Below are 22438 nucleotides of genomic sequence, written 5' to 3'. Positions count from 1 at the left end.
TACTTACTTACTCAAGTAATCATAATCAAGGGGGAAGAATTTTGAATTTCGCTGATATTGATATAGACACGTTCGGCCAATCAAGTGCTAGATGTGAGAATGTCGCTGATTGGCTACTTTAATGTTACAATTAAGACCATAAACCCTCATATATTACAAACGTTTTTGCTAAGAGAACCAATCACAATAATCCCATGAAAACTAGAAAATGTTTATTGCCGGTAGTGTTAGAAAAACACACTTTTTTTTCTAATGCATACAATATCTACAAATGGAACACATTCAATGAAGATAAACATGACTGCATACATTTAATAATTGATTTAATTGTTTTTTAAAAAATCGAAATAAAAACTAAATAATTACTGAGGTGTTTATGATCCGAACTACAGACAAGTTATAGAAAGAAAAATAAATTTAAAAAATTTATTTGAAAAGCGAATCATTTCGGAACTCGAATGTTTGTATTTCATTGTACAGTTGTGCGTTATTATAAGTAAAAAAAAGCTTCAGCCAATCAGGGGCTACTATTGGTGTCGTCACATGTATCGTCAGACCAGGAAATGAAAGAACGGAAAGTGATTATGTTGACGAAGATCGTCTTTTTGTCAATATAAATGTTTCATGTGTGGTAAAAAATATATATATATTATGCAAACGTTCTGTTGACGTTTCTTTAACCCATAAAAAAATATTTTTAAGAGACGTTCGTAAATGCAGCGTGTGACGTCATCACGTAGGAAGTGGGGGGACCGACACTGTAGGGGGGACCGATCCTGTACTGACAGCGGATGCGACTCTACCAAGATGGCCGTCGACAGGGAGACAGCGGTGGGCGGAGCTGATCTGCAAACTCGCAGCCAGGTGTCACTTGATCCGGTACATAACTCCGCCCGCCCTAACTGCCTCGGTTCGAAAGCTGCGTTCATCCTGGTGACATCTCTCGCTCTCGGTTCTACAACGTAAGATTTTTGTTTTTATTTTTCATTTTTCACTGAGTGACGGTTCCTGAAGTGTTATTAATATTCGAGCTTACAGTTAATGTGTTAGTTTTAACTTCTGTGGCTAAAATAAACGTCGTAAAAGACTGAACGGGGCGTGGGCCTGTTCCAGGTAACATTAAATACCCATTGAAATAAATAAATGTACTTCCGGAAACAATTCTTAAGTCATTACAAATATAAAACTTTTAAATTTCGTTTTATTTGTTCTATTTTTAAGAACGTGATAGTTGCATATATGGGTCTTTATTTTAAGTATCTTTCATATATATTCAGCTTTATTTGTCAGTTATTTAAAAGTATTTGATATATACTGTAAATGTATTTGATGGTGGTCACTTTTTTAGTGAACATTTACATAAATGTTGTTATAAATATAAATATGCTGCTTGTAAGTAAGTAAGTAATTTTTATTTGTATAGCGCTTTTCCAGACCAGGGTCACAAAGCGCTTAAACAATCAAAACAATATTCAATAAAGTATATATTTTAAAGATCAAGATAAAACTGATAACACAACAGGAGTTCCAGAAAATCAAGGAAAAGCCTAAACAAATAAAAACGTCTTAAGATGTTTCTTAAAGGAGTCAGTAGACTTGTCACATTGACATGTACAACAAAACATCACATCTTAAAATGTTGAAATGATCCGTTCTTTCTTTGAAATGTTTCGAAATGTAAAGATGACTAATAAACTGCACTGCAAGAGTCACATAATAACAAGTTGGGCAGGTTCCGTGAGTCGGTTCCAAAAATTGCCACTGATCGACCTCACATAAAGTTGGATTCTACGTGATTTGTGAAATGGGTTCTTTTGTTTGGGTTTTTTTTTTTCCCTCACAGAGTTATCGACCATGGAAGACGACTTCGAGAGCTGCTCATCCGGGGCCTCCGCCACATATCCTATGCAGTGCTCGGCCCTGAGAAAAAATGGACACGTCATGATGAAGGGTCGTCCCTGTAAAATAGTTGAAATGAGCACCTCCAAGACCGGCAAGCACGGGCATGCAAAGGTAAAAAAAAATCACGCGGAACACTGTAGGTATGCAAGCACGTGATATTTATGACGTTGTGAGGGGATTCTAACAGCTGCTTTCCTAGGTTCATCTGGTTGGATTAGACATATTCACTTCAAAGAAAATTGAAGATGTCTGCCCGTCCACTCATAACATGGAGGTCCCAAATGTAAACAGAACTGACTACACGGTAGGTTGTGTCAATCCGTTTCAAAGCATTGTTAATGTGAATATCTAGACGTTTGGTCGGCGCATTTCACGTGGAAAGAAGTTGCACAGAAGAGCCGAAGATTACTTTTTCTTTTTTTTTTTTTAAGGGCGCGACACAAGCGCTCGGCTGGTTATGAACTGGTTCAACAAGTTCTGGTGAAAACAAGCAAGCTTGTTCCTCCGGCCTTCATGAATAACGTCTCTTCGTTGTCTTTGAGGGCAAAGAAACTCCCTCGTCCAAATAATGATTGTATATTTAAACAACAATTCTGTAATAATAGCTATACTTATTTCACCAATTTTATTTTAAATATCAGAACCAGTCTATTTTTTTTGGTGGTGTCAGTACAGAATCAAAGAATGAAATAAAATAAAAAACCAAATCAAGAAATTGCAGAATATACTTTAAACAAAAATATATGTGATTCTGTCAATTTCATCTTCTAACTAACTTGTTACAATATAACAAAGACTTGAATTATGAAAACATTAACAACCTATTGGAAACATAGTATACACTGCCATTGGTTGTTCGTAAAATGGTAATATTTAAGATTTAAAGCAACAATATGAACCTTTATACTTCTTAATTTCTTTAGCGATTGGTTTGAGTTTAAAAATCCGTGACTAATGTTGTAGAACACTCTAGCTTTAACAATTCAATTTCATCTCAAGACACTTTACAGTTTAAGTAAGATTTTAGTGGAGAAAGGAGCATCAGATCCCAGCAACTCAATAATGAGTAAAGCGCAGTGTGGCTAGGCAAGGAAAAACTTCCTTTTAATGCTCTTCACTACTTAACTTTGTCTGGACGACGAGAGTCTCTGATTGTCACGTGACCACCAAATTGCTGTTTGTACGGAGAATTTTGCAACATTGTAGTTACTTCACGGGTGTCAACGTTTTCTACAGGTGTAGTCAAGGCTTATAACCGACGTGTAACCAGTTGCGCTATATAACCACTAAAGGGCTCTGTATTCATTTTATCACTTCCTAATCCCATATTACCAAAGGCCTTCCTGTAGTTATCAGAAAATATTTTTGTAGTTCCACTTCAAATACAGTATAAATTATAGCCAACATAACGGATAAAACACACAACTTCATCTACCGTATTTTTTGGACTATAAGTCGCACTTAAAAGTCTTTGTCTTTTTCAAAATAAAAACAGCATCTTTATGTATTAATTCTGGTTTTACTTACTGACCTTGAACCGATTTAAAGTTGGACACAGTGCTTGAATATCTGTCAAAATGTAGGTAAACTATGAAGCTACACCGCGAGTCAACGTAGTATATACTCTGCGAGGTTCTATAGAAACACGTCTCACAGAGTAATACCTTGCTAGGGGTGTAAAAGTCATCATGTGTAAACTGTTACACGGACAAAAAAAAAGTGCACGTGCAAGTGACGTGGAGCTAGTGTTGGCCAATGAGGAGTGTGTGTTTTGGTCAAGTGATGTGGGAGGGTAGAATGTTGTCTCCCTGTCTCAAAAAAAAGAGTTTTGTTTGTGCATTTTATCTGTTTTGTTAGCATGTTAGAAGCTGTTCTACAAGAATAAATATTTGGTGTCAGATAATAAACTCTTTAAATAGAGACAGCACCTTCTAGTGGTTAAATAGGGCAACTGCGTATAACCTGGTGCAAGCCTTGACTACAGATGTAGAAACAAACAAAAATCTTTACCACTTGAATATGAGGATTGCAGGATAATTTGTAAATCCAAAATATATTCTTATTCGCCACCAAAAACACTAAGTATCCTCTTTTATGAAAAAAAAAAGGTCTTTATTGAGTTTTCATCACAATGATATTCTCTTCTTATTTTTCCAATAGCTTGTGGATATATCCTCAGACGGCTTTGTGACTCTTATGGATGACAACGGTACACAGAGGGAAGACCTCAAGCTGCCGGATGACCAGGTCGGCAAAACGATACAAGAATCTTTTGATAAAGAGTTGAATGTAACGGTGAGTAAATACTGTCCGTCACTCCCTTCCAAATGATCAACATGGATTTTCTTCTAATTTTAAAACCTCAAAGTTAGGAAATCCAATACATTCGCTCCCGCTAGTACTGTTCTTTCACATGCTCTGTGTAAACCATCGCAGTTGAACTCTAACCAAAAATGATTTGTTTGTCCAGGTCACTGTCTCTAAAGCCGTCGAAGAGGAGCGCATCGTTAGTTCGAAAATAGGCTGAAGATCCTTCTCGGGAACAGAACCAGGGGATTTTAGAAACCAGTACTGATGAAGCTTCATGAAGCAGTGTCATCGATTTTCAGAGCCCACAAGATGGCGGTCTCTGTACTATTTTCCTTTGTTTTAATGAAACATCACATCATTTTTAAAGTGATGGCGCCACCTACTGACCTCTAAACAACATGACACTGCTCCATGAAGCTTCATCAGACCATCACTACGAACCAGGTGACATAAGAAGACCGTTCTCAAAGTTACTCTTGGACTGCATGTTAAGATGTTATCAGCGGCCGTTACATTATGACCAGATGTTACGTGTCATAATGGAATGGATGACTGGGCGAATTGGCGCCAATAAGTATTTATTACTGTCAATCAATGTTAAAAGTTCAAAAGTATTTGGTGTTGAGGGGGGGAGTAATCGGAGCGGTTTAGAAATCACGGGTTTGTTTTGGTGGTTTTGTAAAAGGTTGTTTTTTTTGATTAAAGGGATTCAGTGTTTCTGTAACAGTTGAGATTTTGGCTGCAAAACATGACTTTTCAACTGATATTTATGTGACTGTTAACATTGTTCAGCTGAATGTAGAGAGTCATTATTTTATGATTTACTCTGTCCTCGAAATGACTCGAGAAATGTGCGGTATCGGTGAGACAAGCAGCTCGACGGCATCTGCTAAATCTTTATTTTTATTCGTCATTTGCTTGATGTTACCATGTTTACGCACCACAGGAGATTATTTTGGGGAGAAAGTTTAAGATCGTTTTAAGCTTTGTCTCGTCCGACCACTTGCTGCTAAATGTCAAAAGGGATTCGCAACGACGGACGACAATAATGATCGTTTTGAGCCAATTTGTTAATGCTCAGGCGGAGCCACGTAATTATCAAAATGTGCCTTTTTGTAAACGTACACTTTAACATATCGTTTTAAGGCAAATTTAACACATGTGGGACTAACACCCAATACTTTAAGTACTTTTAAACATCCAACTGTAGTTGTGCCAGCAGCAAGTGCGTGTGCAAGTGTTTCTGCACTATGTGGAGTCGCGACCCTGGTACTTTTTTTTTTTCTGATACTGTACTGGGATTCATAGAAAATGGAGGGATGTAGATGGTACTTTGTCATTTGTATGTACCTTGTTTGTCAGTTGAACAAAAGGCATAAGTGATTAGCAGTGGAAAGATCTCTGTGATCATCGTGGCTCTCCTGATCATCATTCCAATAGTAAAATCCACTTTGATCATTGTTAGTATTGGAGTACTTAGTTAGGTGGGGTTTGGTGTTTTATCTCCGTTTTTCATTCGTCTGATTAAAAGCTTATGTTCATGATCGTGTTGAATAAAAGTTTTCTTCACTCATGACGATGGATTCCATGTTTTTTTTATTCTGAAGAAAGATGAATTCTTTAATGTTGCAATTCTATTTCGTCCTTACTGACCGCCAGAGGCGGTGCTTCAAGCACTGAATGTATCCACCTCGCGCATGCGCTGTTCTAGTTTTAATACCAACAAAGTCACCTGTGACAATTCTATATCCCACCTGATGCTTGCTTTATCAGCATCCCTACAACAGACTTCACTGGATGCTTCCGTCCATAATTTCAGTGAGGCTTCCCTGCAGGCATTCGCGCTGATGTCTAGAGAGCTGGGGCGGTTGATGTCCACTCTCATCCAGGCTCACCGCCAGGTTTGGCTGGCACAATCACCTGTGACCGAGGCATGCAGGAGAACTCTCCACAGTGTTCCAGTGGAACCGGGGGAGCTGTTTGGACCTGCAGCACTAGAGGCACTTGAGTGGGTCAAGATGACCATCATACGCGAACTCGGCAAAAGCCCAAACCCTCAACCAGGAGTTGACAGTTGGAGTTGGTAATAAAGAAAGATGGCGGACTCCGCTCTATCCTCGACTTGAGGGGAATCAACAAGTTCCTGAAGGTCCTGAAATGCCACATGCTCAGCCCTGCAGAGGTTCTGCGCACTGCTTCTAGAGAGGAGTGGTTTACTTCAATAGACCTGAAGGATGCTTACTTTCATGTGCCTATAGCACCACACCACAGACAGTTCCTGAGGTTTGCCTTTCAGGGGCGTACATTTAATTTACATGTACTATTTGTGTACAATTACAAACCTTGTTGCGTGTATTTTGGTCTTTTCATAGCGTGTTGTCGCGATTGTTACCGATTGTCTCCATCTAGTGGATGTTCGATTGACACGAAAATTCACTTCAATTCCACAAATAAAAATACTTTAAACTTTCGGGCAAATTTAGTTTCGGTGATACTTCATCATATTTTGAATTCTCTAAGTTTTTCTAATATAAAATAAACTAAAAAAATTGTTCAACTCTTCCAGCAAACTCTGTTGAAGTACAGGACTAATATAGTAATATATCATTATTTTATAACATTTTCCAAATGCACGGCACATTCCAACAAAGTAAGAAAATAAATTACGATGAAATGTTCCTGCCATTTTGGTATGCAGCAAAAAAAGAAGAGGGGAATGTTTGTCTTTAACTTGTGGTTTCATTCAACTCCTTCTATTGAATTCTCCATCAAAAATCCAAAATGTAAATTCGGCAAATCTCAGATTTCCAGTTGATATTGTGAAACGACAACTGCACAATGAATCGAATTATAGTCTTCTTTTTTTTTTTTATTTCTGTTGATGAATGACACATTTATTTAACACTGATGGAGAAACGGAGGTAAACACAGACACACAACACTACACAAACATGTCACTCAAGCATCCGTGGAAGCTTTAAGATACTGAAGTTCAGTGCCGGCGATCAAACTCTGCTTCCGTCTCTTCTGGAAGACGGCGGCGATCTCCTCGAAGCTCTTTCCTTTGGTCTCGGGGACCCGCATGTAGGTGAAGACGGTGAAGCCGAGGAGCAGCGCGGCGAAGAGCAGGAAGACATAAGTGCCCAGCCAGGTCTGGGGGCCGAGGGGGAGACGTCAGCAGAGGTTTTCACACGTTTTTAGGGAAGTCAAAAAATTGATCTATTCCCTTAAATATTGCATTTTTTCATGATATTGTAATCACAATTCGATTTACGGCAATCATTAGGGAGTTTGCAGCGAAAGAACCAATGAAATCCTGCGAGATCCTGGCAGTGACTGAGGACAAGAGGATACAGTCGACTGCAGCAGCTTTTAAAAGCTGACATTTTGACAGATTTTGGTTTTCAAAACAACTGAAAGTAGTTACAACTCCGTCAAGAGTCATGTGGTCTGTAACTTCTGCAAGGGCAGAGTAAAGTACTCGGATATTACTTCAAATATATTCTTGTTCCTACAGTATCGCAATTTACCGTAATGTCACACCTGTGTCGTGACACGTATGGTATCGCCAGATTCTTGCCGATACACAGACCTAATGAACTTCAGTCAGTATCACCTGTATGTAAGGGAAGGTCATGCCAATGATGAAGTTGCTGGTCCAGTTGCAGCAGCCGGCCAGAGCGATGGCTGCCGGCCGAGGCCCCTGACCGAACAGTTCGGCCACGATGAACCACGGGATGGGGCCCGGACCGATCTCGAAGAAACTCACGAAGAGGAAGATGGACGACATGCTGACGTAGCTCATCCACGAGTAGCCGTCCTGCGGAGACAACGCCGTGAACACGCCGAACAACAAAACGCAGGAGAAGAGAAGGAAGCGTTCATGACTGCACCAGCTCCACCATCTTCAGCCCGATCGTCATGGTCACCGCGCAGCAGCACATGCCCCCCAGACCCACCAGGACCAGAGTTCGTCGACCGGCCTTGTCCACCAGAGTGACCTGCCGGGTGGAGTCAGTTAACGGAGCGAGTGTGTCTTGTGTCGGCGTGCAGCTACTCACAGACACCATGGTGAAGAAAGCGTTGATGACACCGACGCCTATGGTTGCGTAGACTGGCTGACCCACGCCGGCTTTTTCGAAGATGGCAGTGGAATAATAGAAGATCTGGAAGGAAGATTTTTAGATTTGTATCGGAAAAAATAAGCTTTTGATTAGATATTTTAGTTCGGTATCAACTATAAACATGTATTAATATACAGTGGGTATGGAAAGTAATCAGTTCATTTTTCCATGAAGTGCCGAGCGTACATTAATGAGGAAAATGATAATAATATAATGATAACAATAATGGAAGAATAATAATTAATCAGTGGCGGGCCGTGCATTTCACAGATAGGCCTTCAGTGGCGCACGTTTGAATGAATCCACCTCTCAATAACTACTTTAAGGTTATTTATACACCACAGGGATTTGAGTGTGTACTGTTATAGGTCAATAAGACGTTTAGATCATCATCAAATGAACATCAGTGCTTTATATCAAAATATCACCCCGACTACAATCTGTGTGTTTCCATCAAACGCAGAGGGAGAGGAAGATCGTTCCAAAGCTTAGAACCGTGTTCAGGAACAATCAGCAGATGCTGATCCACAGACCTCAGATCCTGAGCTGGGGTGTAAGGCTGGATCAGATCACTGATGTAAGGAGGAGCCTGACCATGAATCTAAAAGTAAGAACTGGAATTTTAAAATTGATCATGAAAGAAACTGGCAGCCAGTGAAGAGCAAATGCAAGTTCTCCTACTAGAGCCATGAACGTGAGTTTTGCCGCCAAATGTGGGGGGCTGCTGCCTCAAGATACTTTATTTTTAATGCTCTTAAACTGATGTCCGTTTATATTCTGTTTGTGCAAATATATTTATGACAAAGTGTATTTTGTTTTCCTAAAGAACATAGACTGATCACCAAAGAAAAGCAGACCTCGACAATTTGGGATTAAGTTTGATGTAATGGAACTGGATCGCATCTACGGCATGACTGTGCTTGTCTGCATGCTCCAAAATCCGTACTGAGGCGGTACTCACCAGGTACGGATTCCCAGATTTCGCCCACGTTTTTGCAAGTAGACGGCAAGCAAGTGCAAGTACGGCGGGTTGGGACTTAGGCTTAAGGAGCGGAGAACAAGTCCTGTACTCACCGCGTTGATGCCAGACAACTGCTGAGAGAGGTGCATCATCAGCGCAACGACCAACTGCCGTCTGTACACAGGGGAGCGGATCTGGCGGAGAGTCCAGATGGTGATGTTACTTTGTGTTTGCTGACCTTCTCTTGTGAAGTAGCTACTGCTGCAGGGTCATCCGTTTAGTCATAGCTGAGGTTTTTTCTCATAAAATATGTCAACAAAACTCTACATGATCTTAATTATCTCTGTGTTTGTCCTTCTAAACCAAATATAAAATGCATTGTCGTTCTTCAACATTAGTTTTACTCTTATTGTTGACATCATCTCCGTCCCTTATCTTATCTTAAAGGTTATAGGTCACCAACATGAACATCTACTTTGATTTGAAGACAACTGGTGATGGTCTGATGAAGCTTCATGAAGCAGTGTCATGTTGTTTAGAGGTCAGTAGGTGGCGCCATCAGTTTAAAAATGATGTGATGTTTCATTTAAAGGAAAATAGTGCAGAGACCGCCATCTAGTGGACTCTGAAAACAATGAAACGTACATACCAAAGAAAAGATGGAAACTTGTAGCTCTCTGTCTGCCTCTTCTTTTTCCCTCCTCATCTCTTCCAGATCAGCGCTGGGATCACCTGGACCCTTCAGTCGGTACAAACCTACAGAAATACAAGCAGCGTCTGTCAGTTGATGAACGGCTCCTGGAGGCCTGGCCAACCCGCGGCTCTTTGCCTGGTTTCATGTGGCTCTAACGTTCTAGTGATGTGGGGTTCGTGAACGATTTGTTCGAACAAACAATCTTTTGAGTGAACGTACTGAACCGAATCACTTCATGAAGTGATTCATTCCTTTCTCAGTTCAGTTGAACTCAGCCGCGACCGTGCCGGTGGGAGGGATTCTATGATAAGACTTTGCTACAGAACATTTTGTTTTTATGTCAACACACCTCAAGATCTTCTCCATTTGCTGAATTTCTCACGAATGTCTGTAAGTAAGTAAGTAAGTAATATTTATTTATATAGCGCTTTTCGAGACCAGGGTCACAAAGCGCTTTAACAATCAAAACAATACTCAAAAAAGTACATACTTTAAAGATCAAGATAATACTGAGAACAACACAGGAGTTCGATAAATTCAAGGAAAAGCCTGAACAAATAGAAACGTCTTAAGATGTTTCTTAAAGGAGTCAGTAGATCCATCAAGCACAAAGAGAGAGGAAGATCGTTCCAAAGCTTAGGAGCAACAGCCTGAAAAGATTTCTCTCCTCTGGTCCTGAGTCGTGTGCGTGGAACCATAAGTAGATTCTGATCCACAGACCTCAGAGCCCGAGCTGGGGTGTAAGGCTGGATCAGATCAGTGATGTAAGGAGGAGCCTGACCATGAATAGATCTGAAAGTAAGAACCAGAATTTTAAAGTTGATCCTGAAAGAAACTGGAAGCCAGTGAAGAGTTTTGACTGTGCACTGGTCCTTTTCCGTGAACGCACCGGGCGTCCTTTTTTTCCAATTTTTTGCATTGTCCCTCAAGTGCAGTGAACCTCGGGTCTGAATCATTAAACCTAGTAACGGATTGTTTGGCTGCGTCCAGGAAGTAGTAGAAATTGCAGTCAGGGCTCCATAAGCACTGAGTTAGTGATTTGGTGAACAAACGAACTGAACGAATCCTTTTAATGAACTGATTCTAGTGATTCAGTTCAGTCAAAAGAACTGCCGATCCCATCACTATAACGTTCATATCGAAGTTTGGGTTTGTGTTTTTTTTAATGTGCGTGTTCGCTTCGCTTGAGGTCAATACGGTATTTTCATGTAACAGGCATGCGCATCATAGTAAGAGAAAAAAGATATTTTAAATATTATGTTTTTGTTTGGTTGAACGGAGAGTTTGTGTGTGAGAGACAGTGCACACAATGTTCATTGTTGAAAATGACTGGCCCGTGGTCTGTAGAAGTCAAATATTTCATTATCATGTTGGTGTGTGACATTTACAATAAATCTGGCTAAGCAGAGGTCTGTGTGTGTGTGAGGAAGGGATGAGGCGATGTTCATGTGTGTGTGTGTATGATGTGGCTCTTTGCGGTAACACGGTAAAAAAAAATGTGGCTCTCAGGCTCTGACTGGTTGGCCACCCCTGGGCTACAGCATTCAAACGATCCCTAAACCAAGTTTCTGTCTCGTGTAGGAACCATTCAAACGTGTTGGTGATGCATTTTCTATGCGTCAGTGGTCAGAAAAACATGAGTTGGTTTAGTTAATGACTATACTATATTATACTATATGTATGCATATACATATGTAAATATCTATGTCTATGTATTTTGTAGTAATCTCCCATAAACGGCTGAATAAATGCCATGTTTTTGCCTTCACAGGGTATAAGTTCGGACTTTGAAGTGTAGAGTAGGCAGAATTACCTTAAAAGTTGTGTTTATGGTGTGATTTATAGCAGTCAAGGGGCCTTTTTACTGCCTTCATGCGACCCTCATGAAGTCAGAGCAACCCTATAATAATAAACATTTTTCTGTCCAAAAATGTTTTAATTCAATTCTAGTTCAGATAAGACCTTACATTTTATTTAATTAAATTACATTTAATCACATGTAATCAAACTATTGTTAATTTTCCTGAGGATGCATTTTCACTTATAGTAAATAAACACTTTTTGTTGTGTTTATATGGTATGAATTACACACTTTTTCTGTATAGGTTGGTCTCCAGCTGCTCACAGCAGAAGGCTATTAACACAGAGTCTGGTTCTGCTTGAGGTTTCTGCTTGTTAAAAGTTTTATTTTGTCACCACCATCTCTCATTGTGATTCGCTAGGACCTGTTTTGTTTTAAATAAAAATGAAATTTAAAATGTTACACTGTGCTGCTTTAATACGAGAAAAAAAAGTTTCAGTGAGAACACACACGGTACAAACTTAATGACTAACAACGATCCAGACTTTCTTGAATCTGATACACCATCAGATGATCGAGGAGGAAGAAGTTGGACATAGAATTATTGAGGTTATTTTATGTTGTTGTATGGTTATTTATGTTGACAACTATAAGTACCTCGGTGTGTGGATGGACAGTAAACTGGACTGGTCTTGCAACACAGACCATGTATATAAGAAGGTTCAGAGTAGACTGTACTTTCTGAGGAGGCTTCGATCATTTAACATCTGCATGAAGCTCCTCTGCATGTTCTACCAGTCTGTGGTGGCCAGTGTCCTGTTCTATGCTGTGGTGTGTTGGGGTGGAAATGTGTCCAAGAAGAGTGTCAACAGGTTGGACAGGTTGATCAGGAGGGCTGGCTCTGTGGTTGGCATGAAGCTGGACTCACTTGTGACAGTTGCTGAGAGGAGATCATTGAACAAACTACTGTCCATCATGGATGATGACAGTCATCCTCTGAACACTGTCATCAGTGAGCAGAGAAGCAGAATGAGTGCACGAATGCTCCTACCCAGGTGCAAAACAAATATACTCAGGGACTCATTCATTCCTCGAGCTATTAAATTGTACAATTCTGAGTTCGGGAGTGGAGTGAGAGTATCTGGATGTTCTGTTCTATGTTAGTCTTTGTATCCTTTGTCTTTGTTGTTTTTCTTTGACCTATGTTCTTTGTCTTTATCTTTAGACTTAGATTGTGTCATCTTGTTCTTTCTCTTTATGTTCTTCTTCTTATTTTATTTTTATTTATTATTTTGTATTGTTTATGAAAAATTGCTGGCTATTGGAGAAAAACAATTTCAATCAATAAAGTTTTACCTTAACTTACCTTACCTTTTAGCTCACGCTGTAGACCATGAACAGTCTGGGATAAGAGAGACAACGTAACCATGTTACTCACTTTTTCGAGCTTCATCCGCCTGACCTCGGACGATGTACAGATAGCGAGGACTCTCAGGGCACAGAGGCAGCATTAACGTTTGCAAGATCGCAGGGGCACCAGAGAGACCGAGCAAGAGGGGCCACCACCTGTCATTGCCCAGTATGAACTCCAATCCAATGACCTGGACGAGGGAATTCAGCAACAGTTTAAGTCCCTGGAACGCTGTCCATGATGAGGAGAGTAAAGCGTACTTGACTCAATAAGATGCCGATGACAATAGCCAGCTGGTGGAGCGTTCCCAGCGCACCTCTGTAGGCCTTCGGTGCGATTTCTCCGATGTACATCGGCACCAGTCCAGACGTCAAACCTGAAACAGCACGATGTTGACTCCTTTTAGGTAATGTTCGTCTGGCAGTTCATTTATTTGTGATTTAACATCTATTTTTTTCTAGTCCACTTCAATCCTACTCACTCAATGAAGTTGTGCTGCTCATAGAGTGAACTGTCAGACACCTTTGAAAATAATCCATTTAACATGGCTGTTTTTTCCAACTAAAAACTTCTCTACCAGACAATAAATATGGCTCACAGGCAGAGGTGGACTAACCATGATCCCAAATATTGCTACGCTGATTTTGTGTTGATATTTCAATATTGCAGGGCTATTTAACTGGAACATCCTGATGGCCAGATATTCAGAAGGGAGTCCAGCCTATAGGCCAGTCAACACTCTACTACTACTATTTCCAACTGTATGTTAAGCAAACAGATTAAAAAAGATACACAATGTTATAAACCATTAGGACACTTAAATTAACATTTGCCTTGTGTGGATGTTTTTTCAGGACGTTCGTCATAAAATGTTCATGCTCTGCCTTATGTTGCTTTGAGATGACCATTGGATCTTGTAAACAGGAGTTTCTTAGTTTACCGCAAAATTGCTGACTTTGCTGAAAAGCGCCACAAAGTGTCACAAATTGGAGATACTACACTTGTATCCGCCAACACATTCATGGGTTAATGGGCCACGGGTCAGTTCAAATTGCTTGTCGGAACAGCCCATCAAAATTGGAAGAATGACTCGTTTCAACGGTTTCAAACCAGACATCAACCCATTTTTTTTTAATGAAAAATTGCTGTATTTGCTGTGGCTCTTGGAAAAAAACAATTTCTCCTGAGGGATCAATAAAGTTCTACCTTACCTTACCTTATTTACAACCCATTTAAATCTGCCCCATCAATGATATTGTTTAACCACATCTTGGATTCATTTTTGGACGTCTGAGAAATAAAAACAGAATAGTAAAAAAAAAGGGAATTCAATTCCATTTTTCTATATGATAGTTGTAAATATTTGCTTGTCAAATGCCAGTGGCTGCTTAGTATCATCTCATATATCAGATCTCAATAACTGTTTAAGGACAACCTTTCTTTACATTAGTGGCGAGCTGCAACGTGAAGAAACTCTTATTCACCTTGTTTATTTTTTTGACAGCCAATTCTGTCTTGCTACTGCCCCCTGCATGTTACTATACATTTCAATTGCACAATAGGAAAGGAATTATATAGACTAAATAAAAATAAAAAAAATCAGAATGCAGGTTGAAATTTTCTGTTTGGAGAAGGTCATCCTTCTGTTGATTCTTTTTTAGTTAAATCACAACCAGAAACTTATATTGCCAGTGTTGTAAACACGCATTGTTTTTGGAGGTATTTATGAAATAAAATAATAAAATCCAATACATTAAAAATAATAGACATTACCGTAAATTGCATATAATTGATAATTAATCAAAATAAAATACGTTAAATTTGAGTAAATAATATTTATAACACGGGGAAATTTTCGAAAAACATTAATTGATACATTAATTGATTATTAGTTCTGTTCATTGAGTATAAAATGCACATATAACAATGACGATATGAACAAAAAATGAAAATGAATATTTTAAACATTCTTAAATACTATCTTAAAAAAGTGATGCACCTACAGTTCTTAGTTAATATTGCTTTATTATTAGTGGAAGAATAAGCTCAAACTTTCTGAAAGAGTCTCTTTCAGATTTAAAGCACCTACATCAGCAGGATGGTTAAAAATATATTAAAAATGTGACTTTTGGACAGATTTCTTCTGGCATTGTGATCCACATATTTGTAACGTTACTATCACAGTAGCGAGTAGTTGCTCTGGAGAAAAATATGTACTCAACCACAGTAGAAGCCCATGACGGCACGGCCTGAGATCACCATCACATGAGGCTTCCACATTTTGCATAAACCCATCAGAAGCCCGGCAGCGACGGCGAGCACGTTGATCATGAGCATGCCTTTGATCCTGCGGCACAAAGAATGGTCAGAGAACGAAAATAATTTGTTCTTGATTCTATTTCTATTGCACTCAACATACTACTTCGTTCCTCACCTGCCTCTCAGGTTGCTGACAAATCCCACTAGGAAGGAGGACAACATCCCTCCTATGGAAAAGATGGCTACCGACAGCGACCAGTACATGAGCACAGACGGGTGTCTGGCGCTCTCTGGTAATTCTGCGTCTGTGATGTTGTCCAACAGAACCACCGCCCTCTCCGTCCCCACCCCGAGTGACCGCTCATAATGATTCTGGATGATCTGAAATAAGAGAAGTTAAGTTAATTAAAAATTGAATAAGATATTTGAATATTAGTTTATACACGACTCTAGAAACATCACTTTTAAATATTAAAGGAGGAAACATGTTATAAAAGCAAAAAAAAACATTTCCCTTTTGACATAAACGGTAAAAGTATTTCAAAATTGAGAACTTTTTCCACAGACATACATTAAAATAAGGTTTTCATTATTTAGGGATTAGAATCAACTTGTTGCTGTTATAATCTAAAAAATAGTGTGTAGTTGCAGTCACTGCTTTCAGGAGTAACGGAGTCACTTTAAGTCAATTGTCACTTTCAAAGTAAGAGTTTTTTTGTAAAAGAGGGAGAAAGTCAATTTTGCCGTTGATTAAAAAAAAAGGGAACAATGAATGAAATAAAGAAATACTAAATGAATAAAATGCATCTTTAACAAGGACAGTGTATTGACTAATATAGAGCATAAGAAAAGAGAAAATATCAGGGGCAGTGTAAATTGAAATGAAGGACGTTAAGATATCAGATTAAAACTATTGCTTTGTTTACCCACAGGTGTTGTATATGGCGGAATGAAGAGTTGGAAAACACACCCTAATGGATGAGAGTCCGGTGCGCTACCCAATGAGCTAATAAGATGGAGGACGGATGGACGAGAAGGATAACGTCGTCGCGAGAATGTGAGGTTTGAGCCAAGTCCACCACAAAAAAATCCTGATGATAAGGTTCCAGGGTTAAGTCAGTACTTGGGTGACTTAGGTCGGTCTGTCAAACTGAGCCTGAGAAACCTGGGTGTTGTATTTGATAAAGACATGTCTCTAGTTCAACACTGCAGAAAACTGACCAGAAACTGTTTCCTTCAACTGAGAAAAATCTCTAAATTTAGGAAAATGTTGTCGGAACATGATCTGGAGCTTGTAATCCATGCGTTTGTTTCTTCTCGCCTGGACTATTGTAACAGTTTGTTTTCATGTCTTAACAAGAAGGATCTGTCTCGCCTGCAGTTGATTCAGAACTCTGCAGCGAGAATTCTAACCCGCTCAAGTAGAAGAAGTCACATTTCTCCGGTCCTTATAACTCTTCACTGGCTTCCAGTTTCTTTCAGGATCAACTTTAAAATTCTGGTTCTTACTTTCAGAGCTAATCATGGTCAGGCTCCTCCTTACATCACTGATCTGATCCAGCCTTACACCCCAGCTCGGGCTCTGAGGTCTGTGGATCAGAATCTACTGATGGTTCCTGAACACGTTTCAGGACCAGAGGAGAGAAATCTTGTCAGGCTGTTGCTCCTAAGCTTTGGAACAATCTTCCTCTCTCTTTGCGCTTGATGGATCTACTGACTCCTTTAAGAAACATCTTAAGACATTTCTATTTGTTCAGGCTTTTCCTTGATTTTCTGGAACTCCTGTGTTGTTCTCAGTATTATCTTGATCTTTAAAGTATGTACTTTTTTGAGTATTGTTTTGATTGTTTAAGCGCTTTGTGACCCTGGTCTAGAAAAGCGCTATATAAATAAATATTACTTACTTACTGACTTACTTATGACAGAGACAGTGGGCCATTGAAATAGCTCAAGGGCCGCAAATGGCCCCCGGGCTGGACTTTGGACATGGTTGCCAAAGATAGTGAGAGTAATGAAAGAATAAATAGATAGATAGATAGATATATATATAGATTGATAGAACTTTATTGAAATTGTTCAAATGAGGTGCAAAAATCAACTGTTGAACAGCCTGTAAGTGAGCGTCACAGGAACGTCCTGCAGGTCAAAACAACTTAAGAATAACTTTTGAAAAAGGGAATTCTTTACTGACGTGAGGTTTACAACACAGAACAATAACACTGGTACAACATATTCAAAAGATTGTAGTGTTCACATTTTATTGATTTGGCTGATGTCAGTCTTATCTGCTGCTAACAAAGTCCGAGTTATGAAATTTACAGCAGTTTGATAATCAGTGCGTCGTTCTAATAAGTGTTATCTCCAGTCTGAGGATCGTTCGGCCTCATTGTAAGTTTCTACGAGCTTATTTATTTCTATTAAGTCTCAGTGACATATTCGGGATGTTGCCAGTGCAGATATTCATACCATGAAACCAGTGACGCTCAATTGCATGAGCTTTGAATTGTCAAAAGTGTTCAAAACGAGGGAAACTTTCATGCACTTTAAATTTTTACATACAAGTAAAGTAGAGGTTATTTTTAAAGCGTCTTTCTAGACCAGGGTCACTAAGCACTTTAACAATAAAAAAAAAAATTGAAGGATTTCTCTCCTCTGGTCCGGAAGCATGTTTAGGAACCATCAGTAGATTCTGATTCACAGACCTCAGAGCCCGAGCTGGGGTGTAAGGCTGGATCAGATCAGTGATGTAAGGAGGAGTCTGACCATGAATAGCTCTGAAAGTAAGAACCAGAATTTTTAAGTTGATCCTGAAAGAAACTGGCAGCAAATGCAGTTTTAAGGATCGGAGAAATGTGAGTTCTTCTACTAGACCGAGTCAGAATTCTCGCTAAAGAGTTTTGTATTAACTGCAGGCGAGACAGCTCCTTCTTGTTTAGACACCAAAATGAACTGTTACAAAAGTCTAAACAAGAAGACACAAACACATGGATTATAAGATCCAATATCGTGTTGTGACATCATTGTCCTAAGTTTAGAGATGTTTCTCAGTTGAAGGAAACATGGGCAACTTCTTCATGCCTCGTATTATTATTAGTAATAAACAAAATGCCCGTCAGAACGAATCAATATAATAATAGCAGACAGTAAAAAAAATAAACGTGGAATCTCAAACAAGTTTTTCATGAACCTAGTTGGTCGTACTTCAGGAACAAAGATGACATGTTTAAAAATATCATAGCTAAAATTGTAGCAGATATTTCTACTAAATAAAAAAAATACATGCTGCTGTATTTACAGTTATATTAAAAAATAAAAATAATCTTGTTTTATTCAGTCAAGTTCAACTCTCGTGTGTAACAAGCCCCAGTTCTTTTCAGTACAATGTCATTGCTATTAAAAAACGACCATGGATTTGGAAATATACGCACAAATGATCACAACATGATAACTATAACTAACTTGCTCTGTTCCTTTTGAATCCCAATAAACATATTTTCCCATCAGCTAAAGCACAGCGAAAAATGTGTGAAGGCTATTAATTTCAGGTTATAATTTGGTTGCTTATGGATAAAAAAGGCTACGATTGGACACGACTATATATATATATATATATATATATATATGATAGACAACAAGGAATGGTCTGGTATTTTTTTTAAGTAATGAATACAATTTTAGGGACAAATCAAACCGCAGCATATCTGTTGTCATCTGAAGTTTGCTTGTTTTGATTTATTTATTTTAATGTATTAATTTTATTTTTATATGCCATTTTATAGTAATGTCTCTTATTTTATTTCCATGTATTGTATTTAATGAATCTATTTATTCCATTCGTATCTTTCCATTTAATTGTAATAGCACTCTAAGGACATGTGTTGTGTTTATAACACTGGCAATACAAGTTTTCTGATTCCGATATATTTTAAACAATAATTTCAATACAATTTCCTTTAGAATTAAGCCAGGCTCACCTGTTGGGGTGCATTGATGACCCCGAGGCTGTAGCCGAACTGCAGCGAGCCCAGGGCGGCCGTGAACACGGACACAATTAAAGTGCCCGTTATCTGGAGGAGATGGAAAAATAGACGAAGGACTTATTATGTTTAACATGCACACAGGACCGACCGCAAACATCGGGGAGCTGAACACACAGAACAGGTTAATGATTTAAAACCAACCACAGCACAGTTTTAACATGCATTAATTCAGAATATTTTTAACCAATTATATCAAATGGAAAAGTAAAATCTGTTGCATAATTTAAAACAAATAAATAAAATAAACAATTTCCCGTAGGAGACCTCCTGCGGGATCAATAAAGTTTTACCTTTACCTTAATTACAGCAAATATATTTACATAATATTTAATTTTCATATTTAAATAAGGCATTCTGCATATAGATGGATGGCATTAAAGTGAAATAAAAATACAAAATAAGGTGAATTCGAGACTAATGTAGGATTAGAAAAGGATTTCTTACCTTCTCCGACTCCATGGTGGGTCCAGAGTGTCAGCTGGAGAGCAATGATTACAACAGCATGTACGCATGCACACACACACACATGCACACACACAAATGGTGCAAACACACACATGCGCACACCTATAGTATATATACATTTTCAAATTGATGACAAAGAAATGTCCTTATTAATTTAAAGTCACCGATGATCAACAATCGGACAACAATTAATTTAATTAAATATTTAACCTTCAGGTCGCACAACTTTTCGCTTTGACTGGCATGAAATAATATCTTATGAATCCATTTTACAAAATTGAAAGAGTTGTTTTTAACAACACAAAGTGTAACATCTGGACACACACACTCACACACACATTAGCTCAGTTAATGAACAACAAACGGGGGACAAAGTCTAAGGGGTCGAGGCCGACACAGGATAACAGGAAACACACAAAGCCTTCTCTCTAGTTTGATTTATTTCTCTTGTACAGCATCTTTTTTACAAAACAAATTAATCCCGAAACAGGACATTTAGTAACACTTTTTTTTGCAAATTAAAAAAAAAGAAAGAAAATAAAAACAGAATCATGAATACAGTGGGTTTTCTTTATCTTCAGTGTGAACGACCAAACGAGGGTTGGGGGGGGTGATTTTTTGGGGTACAAGAGTTACACTTGCTTAAGAGACTCACACACACACGCACACACACACACACACACACACACACACACACACACACACACACACACACACACACACAGGAAGACAGCGGTGGTATAGCTTGGCTCTTTATTGCTACCATGTTAGCCTGCAGGTTAAATGTTGTGCCTTGTAAACATGTTTGAAGATCATCCATCTATTGCTCTGGTGCGAACCTCAGTGTGTTGACATCGATCACTTTGGCAGATAATGACACGAACATCAACATTTCTAGCTCCGATTGGACACGTGGAGGTTTGGAACGTTGTACCTGGGCAGATGGAAATCCACTCCCGAGTCTCTTATGGACGGATGTCTTTGGAAGATTGTAGCGATTTGTGAAGTTATTGATTTGAAAGTTGATCTATTTTCATTATTAGTTTATGTGATCTTTAACAATAATAACAATCGGATCCATCAGGTCAATATAATCCAGGAGTCTTCATTCCTTTCTTCGCCTTCCTCCTTTCAAAGATTCCAAATCAGAGACGAGTTGATTTGAGCTTGATTGAGACACACACACACCCACACACACACACCCACACACACACACACACACACACACACAGTGCTCACAAACACTTTGTACAACGAGTCAAAAGACAGAAAAAAGGGGTGAACACGCCGTCACGTTCACAGACACACCCCCCAGTACAGTAGAGTAGTTGCAGCACCATCAGTGATGACGAGAGAGCAGGAGGTCCGGCGGTGCGGATGACTGAAGAAAAAAAAAAAAAATGGCGGACGACTCGGTGTCTCCAGGAGAAAATTCACCACCAACATGTGGATTTGTAAATGGTTTGAAAATGTTTATTCGGATCTGGTCGATTCCTCAGAGAAAAAAAGAAAAAAAATCTGTATAAAAAAAAAAAGGTTGCTACTTCTAGAATTTTGGTCCAGATTATACAGTTAATAAACTGCTAAAGTAACTATTGCTCAACATGTTTCACAATAATCAAAAATTTAAATGTCTTGCATTTTAGTCATTTTGAGTTCATTTAATCAGTTTAATCGTCTTGTAAAGGAAAATGTCGATTAGCTGAGGAAACAAAAAAAAACATGTTCTGAAGGTGAAAATGTGAAATTGTCTTTTGGAAATGATCCAATTCAGATCTTTTTTTTTTTAAATTGAAGCAGAACAAAATGTCAATCAACGAGAAGTTCAAGTCAAGCGTCCTTCATCTCGCAGGGACTGAGAACTTCTCGTGTTGGTCATTGGTAGGAACCTGCTGAATAATATTCACCTCTGTTTTAGGTTAACCATTTGGTTGAAGGGTAATGACTCGTTTCTTCTATGAACAAAACATTTCAGGCAGAGTAGAAGAAAAAGTGGGATGTCTGCAGGTGTGAAAAGTCTCGCAGGTGGACTGGAAAAAGGAAGAGAAAGAGGAGGGAAACCAACTGATATATTTGGATAGTCAGAGGTGGCAGGTTGTGTGAAGAAAGATGGCGTCCACCTCGTCTAACGTCCTCTAAAGGAGATGTGTTCTGCTCCCACCGTTGGTTTTTTCGCTCCCTCTACGTCCCTCTGCGGTCGGGATGTGACGGTGGTCGCCATGGCAGCGGTTCGGGGACCTCACCAGTTCATCATAGAGTTTCTGTTGAGGGTCATGAAGAAGACTTGACTGCTACCTCCTGATCGTACCGACGCGAAGAAAACCTGAGAGACAGAAAGAATCCAGAAACGTATTATCCATCCAGACCAAAAGAGACTGTCCAGCAAAAGTGTACGTTCTGCGCATGTGCAGCACATGACGTCAGAGAGAAGTGAAAACCGGAAATGCTCTGAGACTTAGTCGGGAACGGTC

General features: G+C 39.1%; 3 protein-coding genes across 13 annotated transcripts in view; 1 reads left to right on the top strand and 2 right to left on the bottom strand.

The window, feature by feature from the left end:
• Positions 1 to 857: 857 nt before the first annotated feature.
• Positions 858 to 5788, top strand: LOC148060837 (eukaryotic translation initiation factor 5A-like). Its single transcript, XM_087780031.1, has 5 exons — positions 858 to 962; positions 1844 to 2013; positions 2102 to 2206; positions 4063 to 4197; positions 4373 to 5788. The coding sequence occupies exons 2-5, from the start codon at positions 1855 to 1857 to the stop codon at positions 4427 to 4429; spliced, it is 456 nt and encodes a 151-aa protein (XP_087636157.1). The 5' UTR covers positions 858 to 962; positions 1844 to 1854; the 3' UTR covers positions 4430 to 5788.
• A 1284-nt stretch (positions 5789 to 7072) lies between these two features.
• On the bottom strand, positions 7073 to 19972 carry slc2a2 (solute carrier family 2 member 2). The gene is made up of 12 exons (XM_087779474.1): positions 19947 to 19972; positions 19437 to 19529; positions 15638 to 15843; positions 15426 to 15550; positions 13464 to 13579; positions 13231 to 13393; positions 9947 to 10053; positions 9411 to 9491; positions 8274 to 8378; positions 8106 to 8213; positions 7829 to 8032; positions 7073 to 7365 (listed from the first exon to the last, which is right to left on the bottom strand). The coding sequence occupies exons 1-12, from the start codon at positions 19959 to 19961 to the stop codon at positions 7171 to 7173; spliced, it is 1518 nt and encodes a 505-aa protein (XP_087635600.1). The 5' UTR covers positions 19962 to 19972; the 3' UTR covers positions 7073 to 7170.
• Positions 19973 to 20389: 417 nt separating this feature from the next.
• LOC148060835 (traf2 and NCK-interacting protein kinase-like) overlaps positions 20390 to 22438 on the bottom strand; it is a 62726-nt gene continuing 60677 nt past the window's right edge. For 9 of the 11 annotated variants that reach the window (XM_087779969.1, XM_087779970.1, XM_087779972.1 and 6 more), the window contains one exon: positions 20390 to 22290. In XM_087779969.1, the coding sequence (XP_087636095.1) occupies positions 22207 to 22290 (84 nt within the window). In that variant the 3' untranslated portion in view covers positions 20390 to 22206. The remainder of the gene's footprint in view (positions 22291 to 22438) is intronic. The other 2 variants (XR_015709277.1, XR_015709278.1) reach the window with 2 other exon arrangements.

This window comes from Callionymus lyra, chromosome 18 (assembly GCF_982586985.1).
Source record: "Callionymus lyra chromosome 18, fCalLyr1.hap1.1, whole genome shotgun sequence".
NCBI classification, from domain to species: domain Eukaryota; kingdom Metazoa; phylum Chordata; class Actinopteri; order Syngnathiformes; family Callionymidae; genus Callionymus; species Callionymus lyra.
Note: the sequence above shows the minus strand (reverse complement) of the source record. Positions and strands in the feature narration are given on the sequence as shown.